Source organism: Aythya marila (assembly GCF_965140915.1).
Source record: "Aythya marila genome assembly, chromosome: 2".
In the NCBI taxonomy this organism is placed as follows: domain Eukaryota; kingdom Metazoa; phylum Chordata; class Aves; order Anseriformes; family Anatidae; genus Aythya; species Aythya marila.
Genome location: NC_139043.1, coordinates 153017647 through 153035272, shown reverse-complemented (window position 1 = coordinate 153035272; position 17626 = coordinate 153017647). Strand labels below are relative to the sequence as shown.

Sequence of the window (17626 nt, the reverse complement as noted above, 5' to 3'; positions counted from 1 at the left end):
AAAGAGAAATGCATCTCATCAGTCTTCTATCTACTCTAAATGGTGTTGAAGACCTTTTGATGGCACAGTTTGTAAAGTAAAAACAAGCAAAAAGTTTTTATAGAGAGCTTCCAGCCTGTGTCAGGTGAAAACCTGTGCCTTTGTATGCATTTTTCATGGAATAAACAGTCTTGGCCAGATTCAGACCAAGGGATCTCTGCTTTCCATTGCTCTCTCGTGTGTGGCTCCTTCCTGTACGTGACTCCTCTGGTGAATGGTGTTTGTACTAAAGGGGAGACGAGGCTGCAATTTTAATTGTCATTGTCTACTGTAAATTGTCAACTTGGTGTTTGGCTTGTAGGGAGGCTTATTATTTGGGCTTTATCATTGCTTCCTATTTTTTGACTGCAGAAGCTGACTGCTGTGAAAGATCAGCTGGTTGCATACATTAGCTCATTGTTACCCGTGTATTGTCTTCAGCAGCCCGCTAATTACAGTTTGTCTGTAAGTGGATGCCTTCTGTATTCAAAAAATAAACTCCCTAGGACAGGAAAATGCAACGTGTTTGTAACCAGCACAAAGGATATTCTTCTGATCGTGTTATTTCTTGTAGCCATTCCCACAAGTCTGAATAATTTCAGACAAGCCTTAATCTTTGTTGGTTTAAGAACCGTGCTCAGACTTTGTCTTTTACTAAAGATGAGAAAACAACAGTACCAAATACTCCACAGCTAGAGTAATTCACGATAATGTAGTTTGGTTTGGGATGTAAAAGTCAAAGTAGGGCCTAACACAGCGAAGAAACGTGCCTGTTTCCCACATGCTAATATCACCAGGATAAGGATTTGTACCTGAACTATGTGAATCCTGGCAGGTAATTGCAGACCACGTTTTATTTTGGGCATGCAGAAGCTGACGGGCATGTTGCTGCATTAGTTTGTGTTGGGTATCTGAAACGGGGTTATCAGATCTTCACGGGGACCTCCCTGTTTGTACACAAACACTTCCAAAATGCAATTTTGTCTCGGAGGGAGATAGATGGCAGCTGGGAAGCCTGCCAGTTTTCTGAAATATATCTTCGGAAAAATCTGGCTGTAAAAAGAGGCTGTAGCTAATATATGTTGTTGCTTCATCATTGCTCTTTGTCTTCTCCCATGTTTTACAGCATTTTTCAGCGTGGTCCCTTCTAAGTCCCTCTCAGTTTTCCCTCTCAATAGAAAGAATCATCTTGGTTTGTTGTTTGGCATTGTTGCAGGTGGAGCTGGAGGTCACGCTGCCGGGAGAAGGCAAGGACAGGATATTTAAGGTGGCAATCAAGTGGATGTCCTGTGTGAGCTTGCAGGCTTTACACGATGCTCTTTCTGGCCGGCTTCCGAGCGTCCCGTTTGAAACCATCCAGGCTCTGGATGTGGTGATGAGGCACTTGCCTTCCATGAGGTAAGCAGCAGACGTTGGCACGGCTCAGGAAATTTGCCTTACTGCTTAGGAAATTGCCTTATGGCGTAAGAAATTTGTCTGAATCGCTGTAGCAGCTGTTTTGAGTAGGTGGACACAGATCAACCCAAATAATGGCTACCAAGTAGATTGTGGGGCCAGGTAAGAGGCAGTACGGCACTTGTCTGCTCATTGGGAGAAGGGAATAGCCTCAAGCCTGGATACAAATCCCTTTCCTCTCTGATTTTCATCCTCATTCCCTGCTGGTGTGCTCGCACCAGTGTGCCCTCCCATCTCAGCAGCCCCCTGTTTCTCTGGGGGCTTCAGAGAAGGAAACCCCCCGAGATGAAAGTCCTTGGAGGCTGGGAGACGTGGAAGGGCAGTTTTAAAACTTGTTGCCCTATTCCTGTGTTTTCTTTGGCAGATGTTAATTGCTAATTTTGTATATTACCATGCTAGAGAGACGTTAGTGTCACACAGTACAGCTATTTTTATAGGAGAAAAAAAATATCCTTCAAAATCCTTTTTCCCAAGCCAGTGGGATCTATGGCATTTGTAGTTAACCCAAGATGCTACGTTTCTTTAAATCTGCTGCCACGAAAAGACTCGCTTAACAACGCTGTTCAAATTAAATTCAGCTGGGAAGTAAAGAACAAAGCTTAATAGGGCTGAACTTTCCCATTTTAAAGGACTAAACAGACAATGAGAATTTTATGCAAATATCTTTAAGCAGCCTTATATTGCATTGACTTTATCCTCACATTAGGGATTTAAAAAAAAAAAATCATTTCAGTCAGCTTTTACAGTAAATAAACCAGCCAAGACTAGTTTTTCATGCACCTCTCTTCAGAGAAGCATATTAGCACTGCTTTTGATTAGTTTGATATTAAATATATAGTACTGAATTGCCAGTGCAGTGATTTTGAGGCAGCTGAAAGATGTGTCAGAAATACTTAGATCAGTTGTTCACGTGCACAAAGTTTCCATGGGTTTTAGAGGAAGCCATGCACAAGTACAGGGAGAGATTATTACGGTGCTGTTTTAATAGGAGAGGTCTTTAATTATTCTCTTACTGAAGCATGGCTGAATGGTTAATAGGGTACCAGAAAGTTATTAATGCTTCGTGGGTTGAATTAGTGGGTATGTAAAGGCAGTATACTGAAAATAAATGTAAAAACCAACCTGACTACTAGTACCCAATTATTTAATGTAACTAGATGGGTTTTAAGAAGTATAACCTAGAGTCCTGAAAGGGATTTCAGATTATTGTTTGAAACACTCGTATTTCTATGCTTTCGAGTACGAATTTATATTAGGTGTGTCCTTATTACTATTTTTTTTCCTTCTGCTTTAATTTTACGACCTGAATTTCTTTTCTTTTATTTCAGATATACTCCTGTGGGGCGATCTTTTTTTACAGCATCAGAAGGGTGCTCAAATCCATTAGGCGGTGGCAGAGAGGTTTGGTTTGGATTCCATCAATCAGTCAGACCTTCCTTATGGAAAATGATGTTAAATATTGATGGTAGGTTCTGCACAAATTCCTTCTTTCTCCTATCCTCTCTTTCAGTGGAAAGGCCAAAATCGAATTCCCTCTGCTGGTTTTCTTTTAAAATGTCCTCAGTACTTTTGTAATAAATCTTTACTGTTTTTGTCTACAGTATCTGCAACTGCATTTTACAAAGCACAGCCAGTTATTGAGTTTGTATGTGAAGTTTTGGACTTCAAAAGTATTGAAGAACAACAAAAACCTCTGACAGATTCCCAAAGGGTAAAGTTTACCAAAGAAATAAAAGGTAATAATTACATATTACTGCTTTATTCTGTCTGCTGATGTATTATCAACACATATTCAAAAGATTTTCCTTAGCTGTTGACTATTTGGGAGACAGATTATCATAATGAACAGTGGATGTGCTTTTTGAGCAAACTAAGAGGCAAGAAACATTTTATTGCTTGCATATATTTCAAGACTTTGACAGAGTTCCTTGAACTACAAGCAAAATTGTGTCAGTTCAGAAAAGTCTATGGCTTCAGACGTGATTCACTAGTATGAAAGGTTAAGTGAGCTTTTTGTTTCATTTATTTTTGAAGCAGGAACATTCAGAGCTTGGGTACATAGAAGTAAATTATCATACATTTGAGAATATTCGGTAACTGTACATGCACGTACATTTAGCCTGTGGCAGATAGAGTAATTTCAATTAGCTTTGCCCTTAATGAAAGTGCTGCAGTGAATCCATGAAGATGATAGATTTTAGTCTCTAAGTGTTGGGATAAACTCTTCTCCTAACAGCAGATGGATCGTAACTTAATTACTGAGATCAGTTACTGGCTCGTATAAGCTTTTCCTCCTTTAAGTGTAGATTCTCTTGACATACCTTCCTTTTATCGTGCCTCACCACCACCCAGTCACTTGATCAAGTTTCAGGTCAAAGTTACTCATGCATGTGGATGTCTGAGAGCATCTCAGTGCAGAGGAACTGAGAGCCTTTCAGCTTGTGCAGCAGCATCCCTTGTTCTGTCAGTCTCCTTAGAAAAAAGTTATCTTAAATGAATTTTGCTTTTTCACCCTGTATTTAGAATTTGAATATTACTTTATGCTTTGCTCTTCTTAAAATAGTTGCATCTCTAGAGTAAATGCAAGTTACAATTAGACATGTGGAAGGGTTGCATTATTTTCTGTCTCTAATCCAGTCATTTCAAGTTGTTTGTAAAGACTGGGATTTCATTTCTTTTTTTAATTACTCAGTCTTTTTTTTTTTTTTTTTTTGAGATTACTGCTGTAAAGATTTTCATATTCCAGCTTTTACTAATGCATTGACAACGTATTTTTGCATACTTAAGTATAGTTTGTATGTATAATTTCCTGGAAGTATGCTAGTTATTCAAATACGGAAAGACTGAATCAAAGAGGAGAGGGGAATTGTGCTGTTCGTGTTGTTTGAGTCCATACCCAGACTGTTTCTTCTGGAGAATCAGGGTCACTCTGTTGTGGTTTAACCTGGCAGGCGCTAAGCACCACGCAGCTGTTCCTTCCCTCCCTCTCACGTGGGATGGAGGAGAGAACTGGAAAAAAGCGACTCTGTGTAGACCTGTGGCTTGAGATAAAGGCAGTTTAATAGGAAAGAAAAGGGAGGAGAAAAAAGAATAAACAAAACAAGTGACACATAACATACACCACCTGCAGACCCGTGCACAGACCCTCCCTGAGCAGCAGCAGCCCTCCACCCCAGCCATCTCCCCCCCAGCATGACGCTGTGTGGTGTGGGACATCGTTTTGGTCAGCCTGGGCCAGTTGTCCTGCTTCTGTCCTCTCCCAGCTCCCTGTGCACCCCCAGCCCCTCGCTGGCAGGGAGTATGAGAAGCTGAAAAGTCCTTGACTTGTTAGCGTGAGCACTGCTCTGCGATAACTAAACTGAGTTATCAGCATTATTCCCATCCTAAATCCAAAACACAGCACCATACCAGGCACTACGAAGAAAACACCATCTCTAGGACACCTTCCTTCATGATAAAAACTAAGTTAGACAAGAAAAACAAGCTGCATAAATCTGTTCTGTGGTGAAAGCAGCTTTAGGTCTTCCTCATTCCTACAAAATCATCTTGAAAACATGTATTTGCCCAATGAGAAGTTTGCAAGGAAAGTATAAATAAATCGAGTTTGTACCATTTGTAAGCGTTTTGGAAGAATAGCTTGCAATTCAGCATCTGGTTATTACTGTTATTCTTTTCCATGGGATTTGCGGTCTTCAGGAAGTAACAGTTACCTCAGATTTGCAGCAAAACTAGTTGTAAATTGAGGTATCGCAGTCAGTTGATCTTTTGATTAAAATACTGTGATGCAGACTTCACAGATCCTTTTGAAAACTTGCTATTTATTGATGGTTTCATAATAGATAGCACTTTGAGCCCCAGCAAATTACGTGGGAAGATGAGTTTGTTTGGCAAGTGAGTGCCTTTGACAGATAGGGGGAATATGCAGTGTTGCTCAGCAGCAGCATGAGTTTATACACGTGTGCAGATATTGATGGAATTTGTATTTACAGCCCCCTCTTTCCTATTCCCACGCATCCAACTTCCTAACTGTGACAGTCCACCTACACTTCTTTCTGTCTGAACATGCAAGTAATAAAAAAAAAAAAGTGCTGTATCCAAGCTTATGTTTGATTGTAGTGGTAGATCCAAAATACTTCTGTACAGGTAGCAAATGTTTGTCTTCACTGAGAATAAAGCCCTGCAGCCTCATTCTCGTGGGCTCCTAGAGGCTGCGTAGGGGCCTTTTGTTTCCAGATTCATCAGGTCTGCGTTGGAGGTCTCACAGACACTGTGTGTTTAGACAGAGTATAAACAAGCCTTTCATTTCATGCCCTTTTTGTCCTTCCACCACCATCCCTGGCTTCCTTAGAAGTACAGAATTAGAATTAATTATGTCCAGCTTTGTCTTTCAACTCTTGGGGCTGTAAGGTTTTGCCTTGTACCTAAAAGTCTATGTTGAACTTTGGCTGAAGGTCAGGGGTTTTGAACTGTAAGACTGGAAATTGTTTGAGTTCTACCTTAGATACCTTTCAAAGCTCTAAGAACACGCTAACGACTGAACTTTACTACACAACATAGTCTTGTTTGGTAGCTGGGGGGGCTGACACCTTGTTTTTAAAGAAATGGTGAAACGTGTTTTCCAATTTTTAGGTCTGAAGGTGGAGATAACACACTGTGGACAAATGAAAAGAAAATACAGAGTGTGCAACGTCACCAGACGACCAGCAAGTCACCAAACGTAAAGTATTTTGCTTCTTAAGCAGATGTTTAATTTTATGCTGGAAGAGGGCCTGGACTTCCTTACTAAGCTAGGAAAAGTCTTGCAAAATGGCAATTTTATTTGCTCGATACATTTAAAGTACACCTCAAAGTATTTTCCCAATTTTGTTGTTCATTTTGTTCTGTTTTTATGCTATAATGAAATTCCTAGCATTTCAACTCATCTTTTGATTTTAGATCTGTGCTTTATTTCTTTTTCCTTCATGGATTTCTTCAGCATTAGAACCGAACACCCTATGGGTAGCATAATGTTTCCCAGAGCTGTTAAGCAGAGGAGCGAAGGCAACTGGGATAAGGTTCCTAATCCTGCTTATTGCCAATCCATTTTTAGCCTGGAAAAATATTCATTAATAATCACTGTTGAAGGTTTTGCAGAGAGCTTAAACAGGCAGGTATTTTACCCATTTTTAAGACAGCAGTATAAGAAACAAAGCTGATACCAGCTTTTTTAACAAGAAAGTAACTCACTGATATTTAAATACAGTATTTAATTGACTTCATTTCCTACTCTTTCAATGACACGTTATATTAATGAAAGGACTGTGTGTGCCAGCTTGATATAACTGTATGCAAATGAGTGCATATGTGGTAATCTATTTGGAATACAAAGAGAGAAGTGCATTTGTGGAAACAATAGTTGGTTTTGTGCCTCACAGTAAGCTTACAATCGTCTGTGCATGGCACATCCTGAAATGCAGAACTGCAGGTATCACAAGCAGAAAATGTTAGCTTTTGCCTATAAGTACCCATTCTTAGGAAACAGTCTGCCTTTAGTTATCAAAAAAGTTATAGAAACAGCTTTCTGTTGAAAGCCACGTGGTAGTGGCTGTGATGGACTCCTAATTGCAGAAGTGCACTCGCATCGTTTAAACAAGATAGTTTAAATCTCCAGCAAGTGTAACTTGTGCCAAGAAGTGTATTGAGCAAGTGTGGGAAAGTAGTTTATGGGAAATAACAGCTTGTTTTCATGTTTGCTTTCCAATAGATTCCCGCTTCAGCAGGAGAATGGACAAACAGTTGAATGCACTGTAGCTCAGTATTTTAAGGACAGGCACAAATTAGTTTTGCGCTATCCTCACCTCCCATGTTTACAAGTTGGACAGGAGCAGAAGCACACGTACCTTCCTCTGGAGGCAAGTAAACTTTTAGATATTACTGTGTTCTGGGAGTGGGGGAAGGCGGGCAGAGGGGAAAAAAGGAAGAACTGCTGTCAAAATTATGAGTAGCCAACTTAAAAATGTTGTGTTTTTTTTTTTTTTTTTCCTGCTGCTTTACACACAGTTGCATCTTGTTTTTTAACTAGCTTTGTGTGCGGGTGTTTTAGGTGTGCAACATAGTGGCAGGACAAAGATGCATAAAAAAGCTCACCGACAATCAAACTTCCACTATGATTCGAGCAACTGCCAGATCAGCACCTGACCGTCAGGAAGAGATTAGCAAATTGGTAAGTGTTCTGTCAAAAATGAGTCAAGTGTAGCAGAGGATTTACTTTTTCTCTTACCATTAGCAGGTACTAAGTTGCTTGCATGCTGCACGCAGGTTGTAACCTTGTTTTTCTAAAACTTTCTTTATTAACCACTACGAAATGCATTCTCTCAAAAGGTTTAAGGGTTGTTGTTTGGGTTTTGGTACTTTATTTTGAATTTGGAGGCATCCACGTATCCAAGAAGAATTAACTGAGGTTCTGAATGCTTGACTTCACCCATATATAGGGGATATATGCCCAAATACAGTTACCTCAGAAATGTTATCACCTTTCCTAAAAAGGACCTCTTTTTCTTCAAGTAATATCTCAGTCCTTTTAATTTCAGATGCGGAGTGCAAGTTTCAATACTGACCCTTACGTTCGTGAGTTTGGGATAATGGTCAAGGACGAAATGACAGATGTGACTGGTAGAGTCCTGCAGCCTCCCTCAATCCTCTACGGAGGCAGGGTACGTTGAACACACGCTGTACAATTACCTGTGGTTGCTTTGATTACTGCCTGTGATAATTTTTGTAATATGCTCGCTTGCAATGAATGACGTTGGGCGTAACGGGATAAAGTCATCATATGTAGCACTTAAATATTTTAATTTTAGAAATCCTTCAATTCAGTGGCCATGTTATGTGTTACAACGCTTTCTTCAGCGCTCCCTTTTTATTTCTGAAAGCAAGGCTAGGGTAAAATGCCTTTGTATAAACCAAAGGAAGATGTTTGCAAGCTGCCTTTTTCTTTGACACGCTGTTTTATTGCGTGTTGCAAGAAGAAACCTGCACACAGTGGTTCAAACTGCAGTGCATTGAAAAGAAGAGAGATAAGGAATGGTAATAACTGAAGTTATTTTTGTCTCCCTCACTAAAGCTAAACTTCTGGGTGGTTTTGAGTGTTCTGGGTGAAGCAGCCCTGTTTAGGACAGCTATATTAAGGTATTCTCTGTCTCTCAGCACATTACTCTCTAGAGACTCCTCTTCCTGTCACAGTATTTATTTGCAGGTTTTTCTTTACAGTGGGTTTTCAGATGTCTGACATAGTCATCCTACTTCATTGTCTTTAAAAAAAAAAAAAAAAGCTTAAAAGTAGTATTTTCTATCAATGACACAGCATCTTGTTTTTCTGCAAGATGAAAGCCTTGATGTTTAGGATGACTTAATTTGTGGAGGCTTCTGATGAACCTTTTCTACATCGTGCATCACCGGCTGAAGATAATTCTGTTCCAGTGCACAACTCACTGTTAACTGCCATAAACCTGCAAGGGGCAGGGATCTCATGTCTTAAATTGTGATTCTGTCTTCTGCCTAATGCTCTTCAGTCAAAATCAGCCAGATTAGCTCAAACCTTCCTCCAGTGTCAGGTTAAGGTAACCCAGCTGCCATTGCCTGATCTTGATGAGGGAGAGTGCTCTTAGGAACTATTCTGGTGCAAGAACAGAGGGGGAAGACAATGGCAGCTGGGGGAGGTGCTGCTTTCAGCAAACCCAACTCTTTGCAAAATGAATCATCAAATTTGTCTGTGTCTTGAAAATTTTTGGCCTCGTCTGCTCAATGAGAAGGCAGACGTCGTGGTAACTTGTCTAAAACATCTACTACAGACTGACACTTATTAAGGTAATTAATGTAACCAGAATAAGTTTGTTGTCCTGTATCCATTATCCGCCATCCTTAATGGAGATAATCCATCACAGTAATACCCACTTGATGGGAGAAAATGGTTGCAGAGGTCAGAGTTCAGTAACCAGTCATCGTTTGTCATCTCTTTTGGGTCTTTTCTGGAGTTGAGTTGACACTGAACCACTATTTGCCTCTACTTAGTGATAAAATGCTGATAGCACTTGGATCGAGTCATTCTTGGAAAGTTCACCCAGCAATTGTGAAGTTCCTGCAGAAAAAAAAAAAAAGTTCCTGTAGAAATGTACATTCCTGTTGATTTATATACCACCTGATAGCATCTGTCTTAATATCCGTGTATAATTTCTGTCTGCGGCTGATTTATGTAACCAAAGAAAACCATAAACAGGAGAAATGAACAATGCCTGCTTGATTTTTTTACAAGCTTTCCTTTTCACCAGCCTGGCCAGCTGTCTTGTTAAAGTGATAGAATGATCTTTATAAGGTAGGATAGGTGTAAACAGTAGAGAAGGACCTCAGACTATAAATAATCTGCTGGTTGGAGAGAAGCACAAACGTAACTGATCTTTGTTAGCATGAATCATTCTGTGCATTAGTGTTACTGTATTTTTTTCTTTCCTCTTCCAGAATAAAGCAATTGCTACGCCAGTTCAAGGAGTTTGGGACATGAGGAATAAACAGTTTCACACTGGAATTGAAATAAAGGTTTGGGCAATCGCTTGCTTTGCTCCCCAGCGCCAATGCACTGAAGTTCATCTTAAGTAAGTGCGCTGCGTAAGATGATGATTTTATTGCTTACATGTATGGAAATATCATAATTTAATTAGAATATATGGTTTGTTTAACGCATGGCAGTACATCTTTAACAGTGCTTTTGAAGTTCCTCTTAGTGTTTTGAGTGATGCCATCATGATTTCAATGTTGGCATGATGAAATCCTCAAAATCAGACTGAGCAAAACCACCTAACACTGAACGACAAAGTTCCTACCACAATGAGGCCTTAAGTCTGAGTTTCAGATGATCCAAGTGATGTTATGAAGGATGTTCAGCACCAAGTATTTGTCAGGACTGAAAGCTAGCTTGTATTTTTCTTAGTTCTTTTCCTCCTTATATGGAATGGAGTAATTTATGCAGAACTTACTCAAAGGAATATTTTCAGAAGTAATCCAACTTCCTCCAGCTTTCTGCCCAGATGCAGGAGTACAGCAGTGTACAAGTTACTGTAGTCACAAGTTCAGTAGGACTTGTAGTTATTTTATTGACTTTCGATGTTAGAATTAATTTCTTGGATGTCGTTTCCCTACCTTTTGTCACAAACAAATGGAAGACTTGTTAAAAGTGACCTCAGCCTTTCTTAGATCAAGGAGAAAGTGTGCGTGCCTGTGTAGGTGGATTTGCCTAAATCTTTTTGTACACAGTTGCTTGCCCTTCGTGCACGGGCAAGTGTGGCTCTTAGCTGCCCTGGCGGGTGACTCAGCTGCTCTTTGTCAGGTGAATGCAGGGCCGTGGTTATTCATCGCAGCGGTATTCCCGTAACAAGCTTCTGGTAGATAATTTGCCAAATAGCTTGGGAACCTTTCCCTAATAAGTGGTGAGAAAACAGTGGAAATGTTACCTTTTAGTTCACATCCTATTTTGTAAAGCTAAGGACTTGTTTTTTTCCAGGTGTTTGACAGGAATTAATCTGCCAGCAGATTTTCCCTTACACATGTTGCTTCTAGTGGAGCTCCGGCATAGGAGAACTCAGTTTTTGGGAGGGTATGAGACAGATTAGAGGGATTGGCAGGTTATTAAGATTATTACGGTTCAGATGGGGTTTGTCCTTGTAGTGAAAGGAATTTCCTTCATACTGGGAAAGTGGCTGCATCCAGCTGCACCTTGTTGCATCTTGTTACATCCTCAGTTAACTGGAACTCAACTGCTGTAGATCCATCAGAAAAAAACACCTTAAAAAACCTTAAGTCTTCAAAATCATCCTGCTTTTGGGGATGTTGAGTGCACCTTTCGTCTCAGGCACTGTACCTACAGACAGAATCCTAAAATGAAAGGCTCAAAACCTGCAGCAGTGCAGACTTGCATGTTCTGCCACTGACTCTCTCTGCTTAGAGTGGCAAATACTCGTTTTGCCAGGGAAAATGCTTAACGTGCATGTTTTCTGCAAGAAGTCACAAGCTGCAGGGCTGAACCTCACGCTCCTTTATGATTCACGAGAACAGCAACGGGGTTGGAAAAAATCTTCGTGCCCTCTGTGGGCAAGAGAGTGCTACGTGGCGCCTCTTGGTGAAGAGGAGCAACTTGTTACGCACCTCTGGAGACATCCACTCCAAAATAATAAAGGTGGTACCAAGCTCTCTGCTCTACAGATCCGCACTGTGGCACCTCACTGCCTGCTCATCTTGCCTGTGTGGGACTTACAGGCATCTAAGTTGGACAAGCTTGGACTTTGAACACGATTTCCAGACTCGGTGTGCTTTATAAACCTCCACCATGCCACACTGAAGTGCTTTCTGTAGTCTTGCTCGCAAGAGGCGCAGTAAAAAACCTGGAGAAGGTTTGTCTGCACCTCCAGGGTACACATTTTCTCTGGTGATCTAGCAAGGTGATTTTTTGTATGTTATTACCGATGTTAGATTAATTCTCTGAGATGCAATTGCTGCTAATTTCTGTTGGTCATTTTTCTTACCAGGACCAAAAAACAAGTTCCTGTAACTTTTATAGTGATACACACAAGAGTCTGGTGTAGCGGGCTATCCAAGCTATCATCCCTGTAGTTTGTTTTGCAAAAAGAAGCTCATACTCTTTCTCCCATAGAAAGATCAAATACAGTGGAATAACTCCTTTGCTTTGGAAGTCAAATTTTCAGCAATGGCATCATCTACACAGTGTGTTTCCTTATCTTCTCCTACCTTCCCTTCAGTGACTACCTAGGCACAATAAATTGAAGATGTGCTTGGGATAAATTCCCAACTATTTTGGGCAGCAAACGCTGCAAGTCTAGAGACCACTCCATCAAAAATAACAACAAAAATCTGATTTTTGTTCTTTTTTTTTTTTTCCTTTTTCTGAGAATCTAATGTATTTCCATCCTTGTAGGTCCTTTACGGAACAGCTGAGGAAGATTTCCAGAGATGCAGGAATGCCAATCCAAGGGCAGCCGTGCTTCTGTAAATATGCCCAGGGAGCCGACAGCGTGGAGCCCATGTTCAGACATCTCAAGAACACTTACACCGGCCTGCAGCTTGTTGTGGTGATTTTGCCAGGAAAGACACCAGTCTATGGTCAGTAAGCCAAACCCACCAGCATGTTCTAGTCACAATTTCATGCATTTTTTTTTTCGAATTATTTGAAAAACAAATTAATTCTGGTTCAATTGTATAAATTCAATTTAGAAATAGCCTATGAATTAAATTTATTTCTCTTCTTGTGCTGCGTGATGCTTTGTATTAATACCTTAACGTATGTTCGTATTTCTGACTATGCTTTTAATTCGCTTTTGCATGTTCGTCCTGTTGGTTGCATTCGTGAGTGAGAAAGGTAAAATCGGGGCTTTTCAGAAATTGATTGAAGTGTTATGTTGTGGATTAAAATGAACTTACTGTAATTGGTGTCCTAAAAGTCCCAAGTGGTTGAAGTAACGAGCTCAGAAGCTGTGTAGCTTTTAGGACTTTGCTTACTCATGCCATCAGCCTTTGGCAAAAGAAGTTGAATGAAGTAGAAAATTTCTGCCTGTGGATTTTTCCCGTTTCAATTTTTAACTCCTGAATCACGAGGGCACAAATGTCTGGAATTACACGGGTGAAAAAAGTCAGCAACTTCAACTGATTTTGGCAACAGATTGACAAATAGAGCATTTTACTTAACACACAGACATAAGTTTTAATGTTTGAGACAAACCATACACCTCGTCTTTACCTAGCTCTTCCTAAACACAGGACTGCTCTTTTTCCTGTCCTGCCTTCCTCCTTTTTCTCACTTAACCCTGCCTAATTGCAGCACCATCCACTGTTTTTTCTCCCATAGCTTCAAGGACTCTTTTTCTCACAGCCCCGATCTGCCAAGCAGCTGTGGATTTGTTTTCCCCATCCCATCTCTCACCGATTTAATACAGTAGAAAATAGGTTCCTAATTCTTTTCCCAAGATTATCTGATATAAACTCAAAAGTGAGAGAGTTAAGAACAAGCCTCCACAAAACAACACTTTTTTTTTCCTTTTTAGTTCAGCCTTGCAAAGAAAGCTGTCTGTCTCTAGGTTGTTCGGTACCAATCCAGTGCAAAATGACATCTTGCAGTTTTCCTGCTTGGCATGAAGAGGGGATTCTTTCCTCCCTCTGACTACTGAGAGGATGTGGTATCTCTCTCATCTGCTTTCCTTCTCATTATCTTCAATTATGGTTCTCTCTGCGCCCTCTAATTACCTCTCATTTTCTCCCTGTGCTCTTCCATCCTCTTGCACGTCTATACACACACTCTTGTCTCTTCTCCTTCTCTCCCCCTGCTCCTCAGAAAGTCTCTTTCCCTCTCCTGATGCCAAATGGTGTTGCATCTTCTCCAAGAGTAGTATTGATTCTATTCCTTTGGGATAAATGGATATCTGCTGTCTTGGAGCCTACATTTCTTCTCCTGAGTGTAAGATTATACACTTCCCTTAAAGCTTTTAAGTTTCAGTTTTGCTGTTAACAATGGGATTCATTTCAACCTTTGAGGAGTGTGGCTCTTAATGAGTTATTTTGGAGTTTTTATGGGCCATCCTTTGCTAAAGTGGCTGCTTTTTATGCAAGTCAGGGCAAAAGATGATAAACTGGAAGGACATGACCATGATTTTCTCAATGTTATTTAGCACACTAATACTAATTTTGTGTTACTAGTCCAGTGTTTAATAATAAAATGTGCATCATCCTAATATTATCCCTGTTACCTGACTCCATTAGCCAAAGATTCTTCGATGCTGCTAAAGCACTGTAATTCTGAAATTACAATTAGTTTAATTTAAAATAATTTGTAGTTAAAATCAGCCAGCAGTGCCTTTAGTGATGTCTAGGACTGAGGTACTGTGTTGGGAACTGATGGAAGCGGTAGAGAACTGGGAAGAGGATTTCTGGAGAGCAGGGTTGGGTCAGGGAATTTTTTTTTTTTCTTTTTTGTCTTTAAACAATCATTTTACTAAAACTCCAGGTGTCACTGACTCAATGTCTCCTACATTTATTTGATCTGTGATACACAAAATATATATATATAATTTTTTTTTCTTTGTTTTGCAGCGGAGGTGAAGCGTGTTGGTGACACCGTGCTGGGAATGGCCACGCAGTGTGTTCAGATGAAGAACGTGCAGAGAACAACACCACAAACTCTGTCCAACCTCTGCTTAAAAATTAACGTCAAATTAGGAGGTGTAAATAACATTTTACTGCCACAGGGAAGGTAAGGCATCCTTCACAGAGGAAGAGGGTATTGTATGATAAAAGAACGTGCATGGTATAAGATAACTAAGTAACTAAGTGTTTTTTTTGATAGTCAATCACATTGTAATTTAAGTGAGTCTTTAGTCAGACTATATCTTTTGGCTTCAAATGCAGTTTTGCACGAGCTGGGTTACAAACTGTAGAGGAATACATTTTCCAGCTGAAATTTATTAAAAAAAAAAAAAAAGCTCTTACTGCAATCTGGCCATTGAAATACACAGCTTCCACTTCAATGGAGAAAAAAAAAAATAAAATTTTGTTTGTTTTGAGTTTTCAAACAAATAGAAAACATCTTAAATAATAGCACCTTTTCCTTTATAGATTAGCTGTGGTGAAGATTCTTTATTTTGTTGTACATCTCAACTTCAACAGATATTTAAAAAAAAAAAAAAAAGAAAGAAAGAAAGAAGCTGGGGAACTAATTTATTTCCAGGTTTACCTTGCAATTTCTTATTAGTATTACAGTGAGAAGCTTTAGTTCTACATACACACACAGACACTATTACTAAGAGTATCTTTAATCAAAATGAACAGTTGGGTTTCTACATCAGTGAAAACATGGCATTTTTACACACATTGCATTTCAAGTTATAGAGAGCCCATGGAGCAGCCTGCTACACCATTCTTGGACTTCTGTATCAAAGAAGCAAACACTGTTTTGCGTAGATAAGCAAATTTTCACTTGATATTTAGGCTAGTCAGAGGGCAGCTGCAGAAAAATAATCCAAAAAGTATCTGGTGGGAGGGAGAAGGGGGCACATTATGAGAAGGGATGGGATGTATGTTTTGTTTATCTCGTCAAATTCTGTTTATTGCACTAAATATATGAAGCCTTGGCAGTGTGGACTCTGTCAACCAGTATTAAAGCAACAGAAGATCTTTGTATTATGGAGACTGCATTTAAAAAGGCACAGTGGTTTTTAGAGCAGAGTTAAGATACTGCAGTGGAAACAAGACAGAAAGAGCTGCATGCCATGTAAGCAGGCTTCATAAACAGAAATTCTATGTTAAGTGCATGTGTTAACAGCAATGAAATGGGCAGAAAGTTGAATTCTGCTCCTCGTACCAATAAACTATGCATTCAAGAAAATGGAGTTAAATAAAGGGGAAAAGGCAGAGCAGCACAACTGCACAAAGTGCCTGAATGCTCCAGAAAAGTACTTTTTTGGGGGTATTTGGAACAGAACGCTTCCATCAGTATTTTCTGTTGGTTGCAGGGCAGGACTAGAACAGTTATTTCTATAAAAGAACAATTCTCTAATTGCATTACAAGTTATATTGTTATAATTGCCTTCAAATTCATTTTTAGAGGAGGTCTGAGAACAGTTGAGTCTATCAACTTACCTAACCATTCCTTCATACATCACGAACACCAAAAATACCAGTGGCCTAAAATCTCCCGTTTAAAATCCTTTTGTTGAGGAATAGAGCTGAAGCTTCACATTTCGAGCACAGTGTTTTGGAGTTTTATTTCTGAGGCAGTAGACTAATATCTTAAGGGTTTAATTAATCTTTGAAGCACAGCTTACCAAATCTAGTTCTAAAGCAGTAACTGATTGCACTGATAAGGAAAAATGTGGTTGTCTTTTCATTTGGAAACAAAATCATAATCATAAACATAATCAAAATCATAACAAAATCATGTGTGCAGTTTAATTTTATCAGATGCTATTTGATGCTGAAGAAGCAACTTTTGATCCTTCTGTGTGGCTTAATTAATAGAGGTGGTGACTCTACGAGTCAGAAGAATCCTTTTTTCTCATTTTTAGTGAAAATGAACTATCAGTTATAAAGTACTATCAGTACTTTGTACGTAGCATGAGAGCCCTGATCAGGACAAAGTACTGTCTCATTGCTTGTGACCATCTCTGATTAAGTTGAAATTGTTGGCTAATTCATGGCAAGAGAATAGAGAGCTATTTAGCTGGCTTCTAATGTGCTTTATTAGGCATAAGCCATGCTGCTTTTATAAACTTGCTTTCTCTTTACCAGACCACCAGTATTTCAACAGCCTGTCATATTCCTTGGTGCAGATGTAACTCATCCTCCAGCTGGGGATGGAAAAAAGCCTTCCATTGCTGCAGTGAGTAAACTGTGTAGTTATCTTTAACCCCTGCTTTCTCCCACTGCTCAGTTCTGAAGCATTTATTACTTGCAATTCTTTTGCGGTCTATTTCTTCTGATTGCCTAGTTAGAGTATTACAAATTATTTCTCTGCAGAACTTAATGAAACTTTGGAGAGAAGTCTGATACTAATTACTTCAATGTGTGTATTGCTTTGTAAAATGCCCGAGATGCTAATGCACAGAGGAGCTTTTCTATTAGCTGATATTTATCAACCTGTAATACGCTGGTGTGTGTCTAAATCTGCTTCTTCAGATCTTTTTAACCTGCAGTTAAGAATGTTAAAAATGTATCCATTGTTGAATAGGAATTTGAGATCTTCACTTATGTTTTTCTGGGGGGATTCGAGCTTTCTGATGACACATACTGTGCCGTAATCTCAAGTGTTCTTAAATAATTCAAGTAATCTTAAGTATAGGGAATGGCATGATTTGCATTATGTCCAACACCTGTAATAGATGCTCTGGCTTCATTAATAATGAGAATCTTTGCAGGCAGTATGTGCAATATTCATCTTAACTCTGGTGCTAAATAAACAAATACCTGTTTTAAAAAGCTGCACACGTGTCCTGGAAAGCCAGGTGGAGATGTGTTGGGATTTTTGATGTGTAGAGTTCTTGTTTGTTTATTTCTATGTCGAATGGCATTTTAAAAATAACGAACTTTGAGGTTTAATAAACAGAAAATTGCCTGTTTAAAAAAG

At 39.5% G+C, this 17626-nt stretch overlaps 1 protein-coding gene across 2 annotated transcripts in view; it reads left to right on the top strand.

Annotated features, from left to right (window-relative positions):
* Nucleotides 1-17626, top strand: part of AGO2 (argonaute RISC catalytic component 2) — a 51692-nt gene that overhangs the window by 21576 nt on the left and 12490 nt on the right. The window contains exons 4-14 of one of the 2 annotated variants that reach the window (XM_082754604.1): nucleotides 1235-1416; nucleotides 2802-2938; nucleotides 3075-3209; nucleotides 6103-6190; nucleotides 7217-7364; nucleotides 7556-7675; nucleotides 8043-8165; nucleotides 9967-10100; nucleotides 12434-12618; nucleotides 14599-14758; nucleotides 16792-16882. In XM_082754604.1, coding sequence (XP_082610730.1) covers nucleotides 1235-1416; nucleotides 2802-2938; nucleotides 3075-3209; nucleotides 6103-6190; nucleotides 7217-7364; nucleotides 7556-7675; nucleotides 8043-8165; nucleotides 9967-10100; nucleotides 12434-12618; nucleotides 14599-14758; nucleotides 16792-16882 — 1503 coding nt within the window. Of the gene's footprint in view, nucleotides 1-1231; nucleotides 1417-2801; nucleotides 2939-3074; nucleotides 3210-6102; nucleotides 6191-7216; nucleotides 7365-7555; nucleotides 7676-8042; nucleotides 8166-9966; nucleotides 10101-12433; nucleotides 12619-14598; nucleotides 14759-16791; nucleotides 16883-17626 lie in introns of both variants that reach the window. The other variant, XM_082754603.1, reaches the window with a different exon arrangement.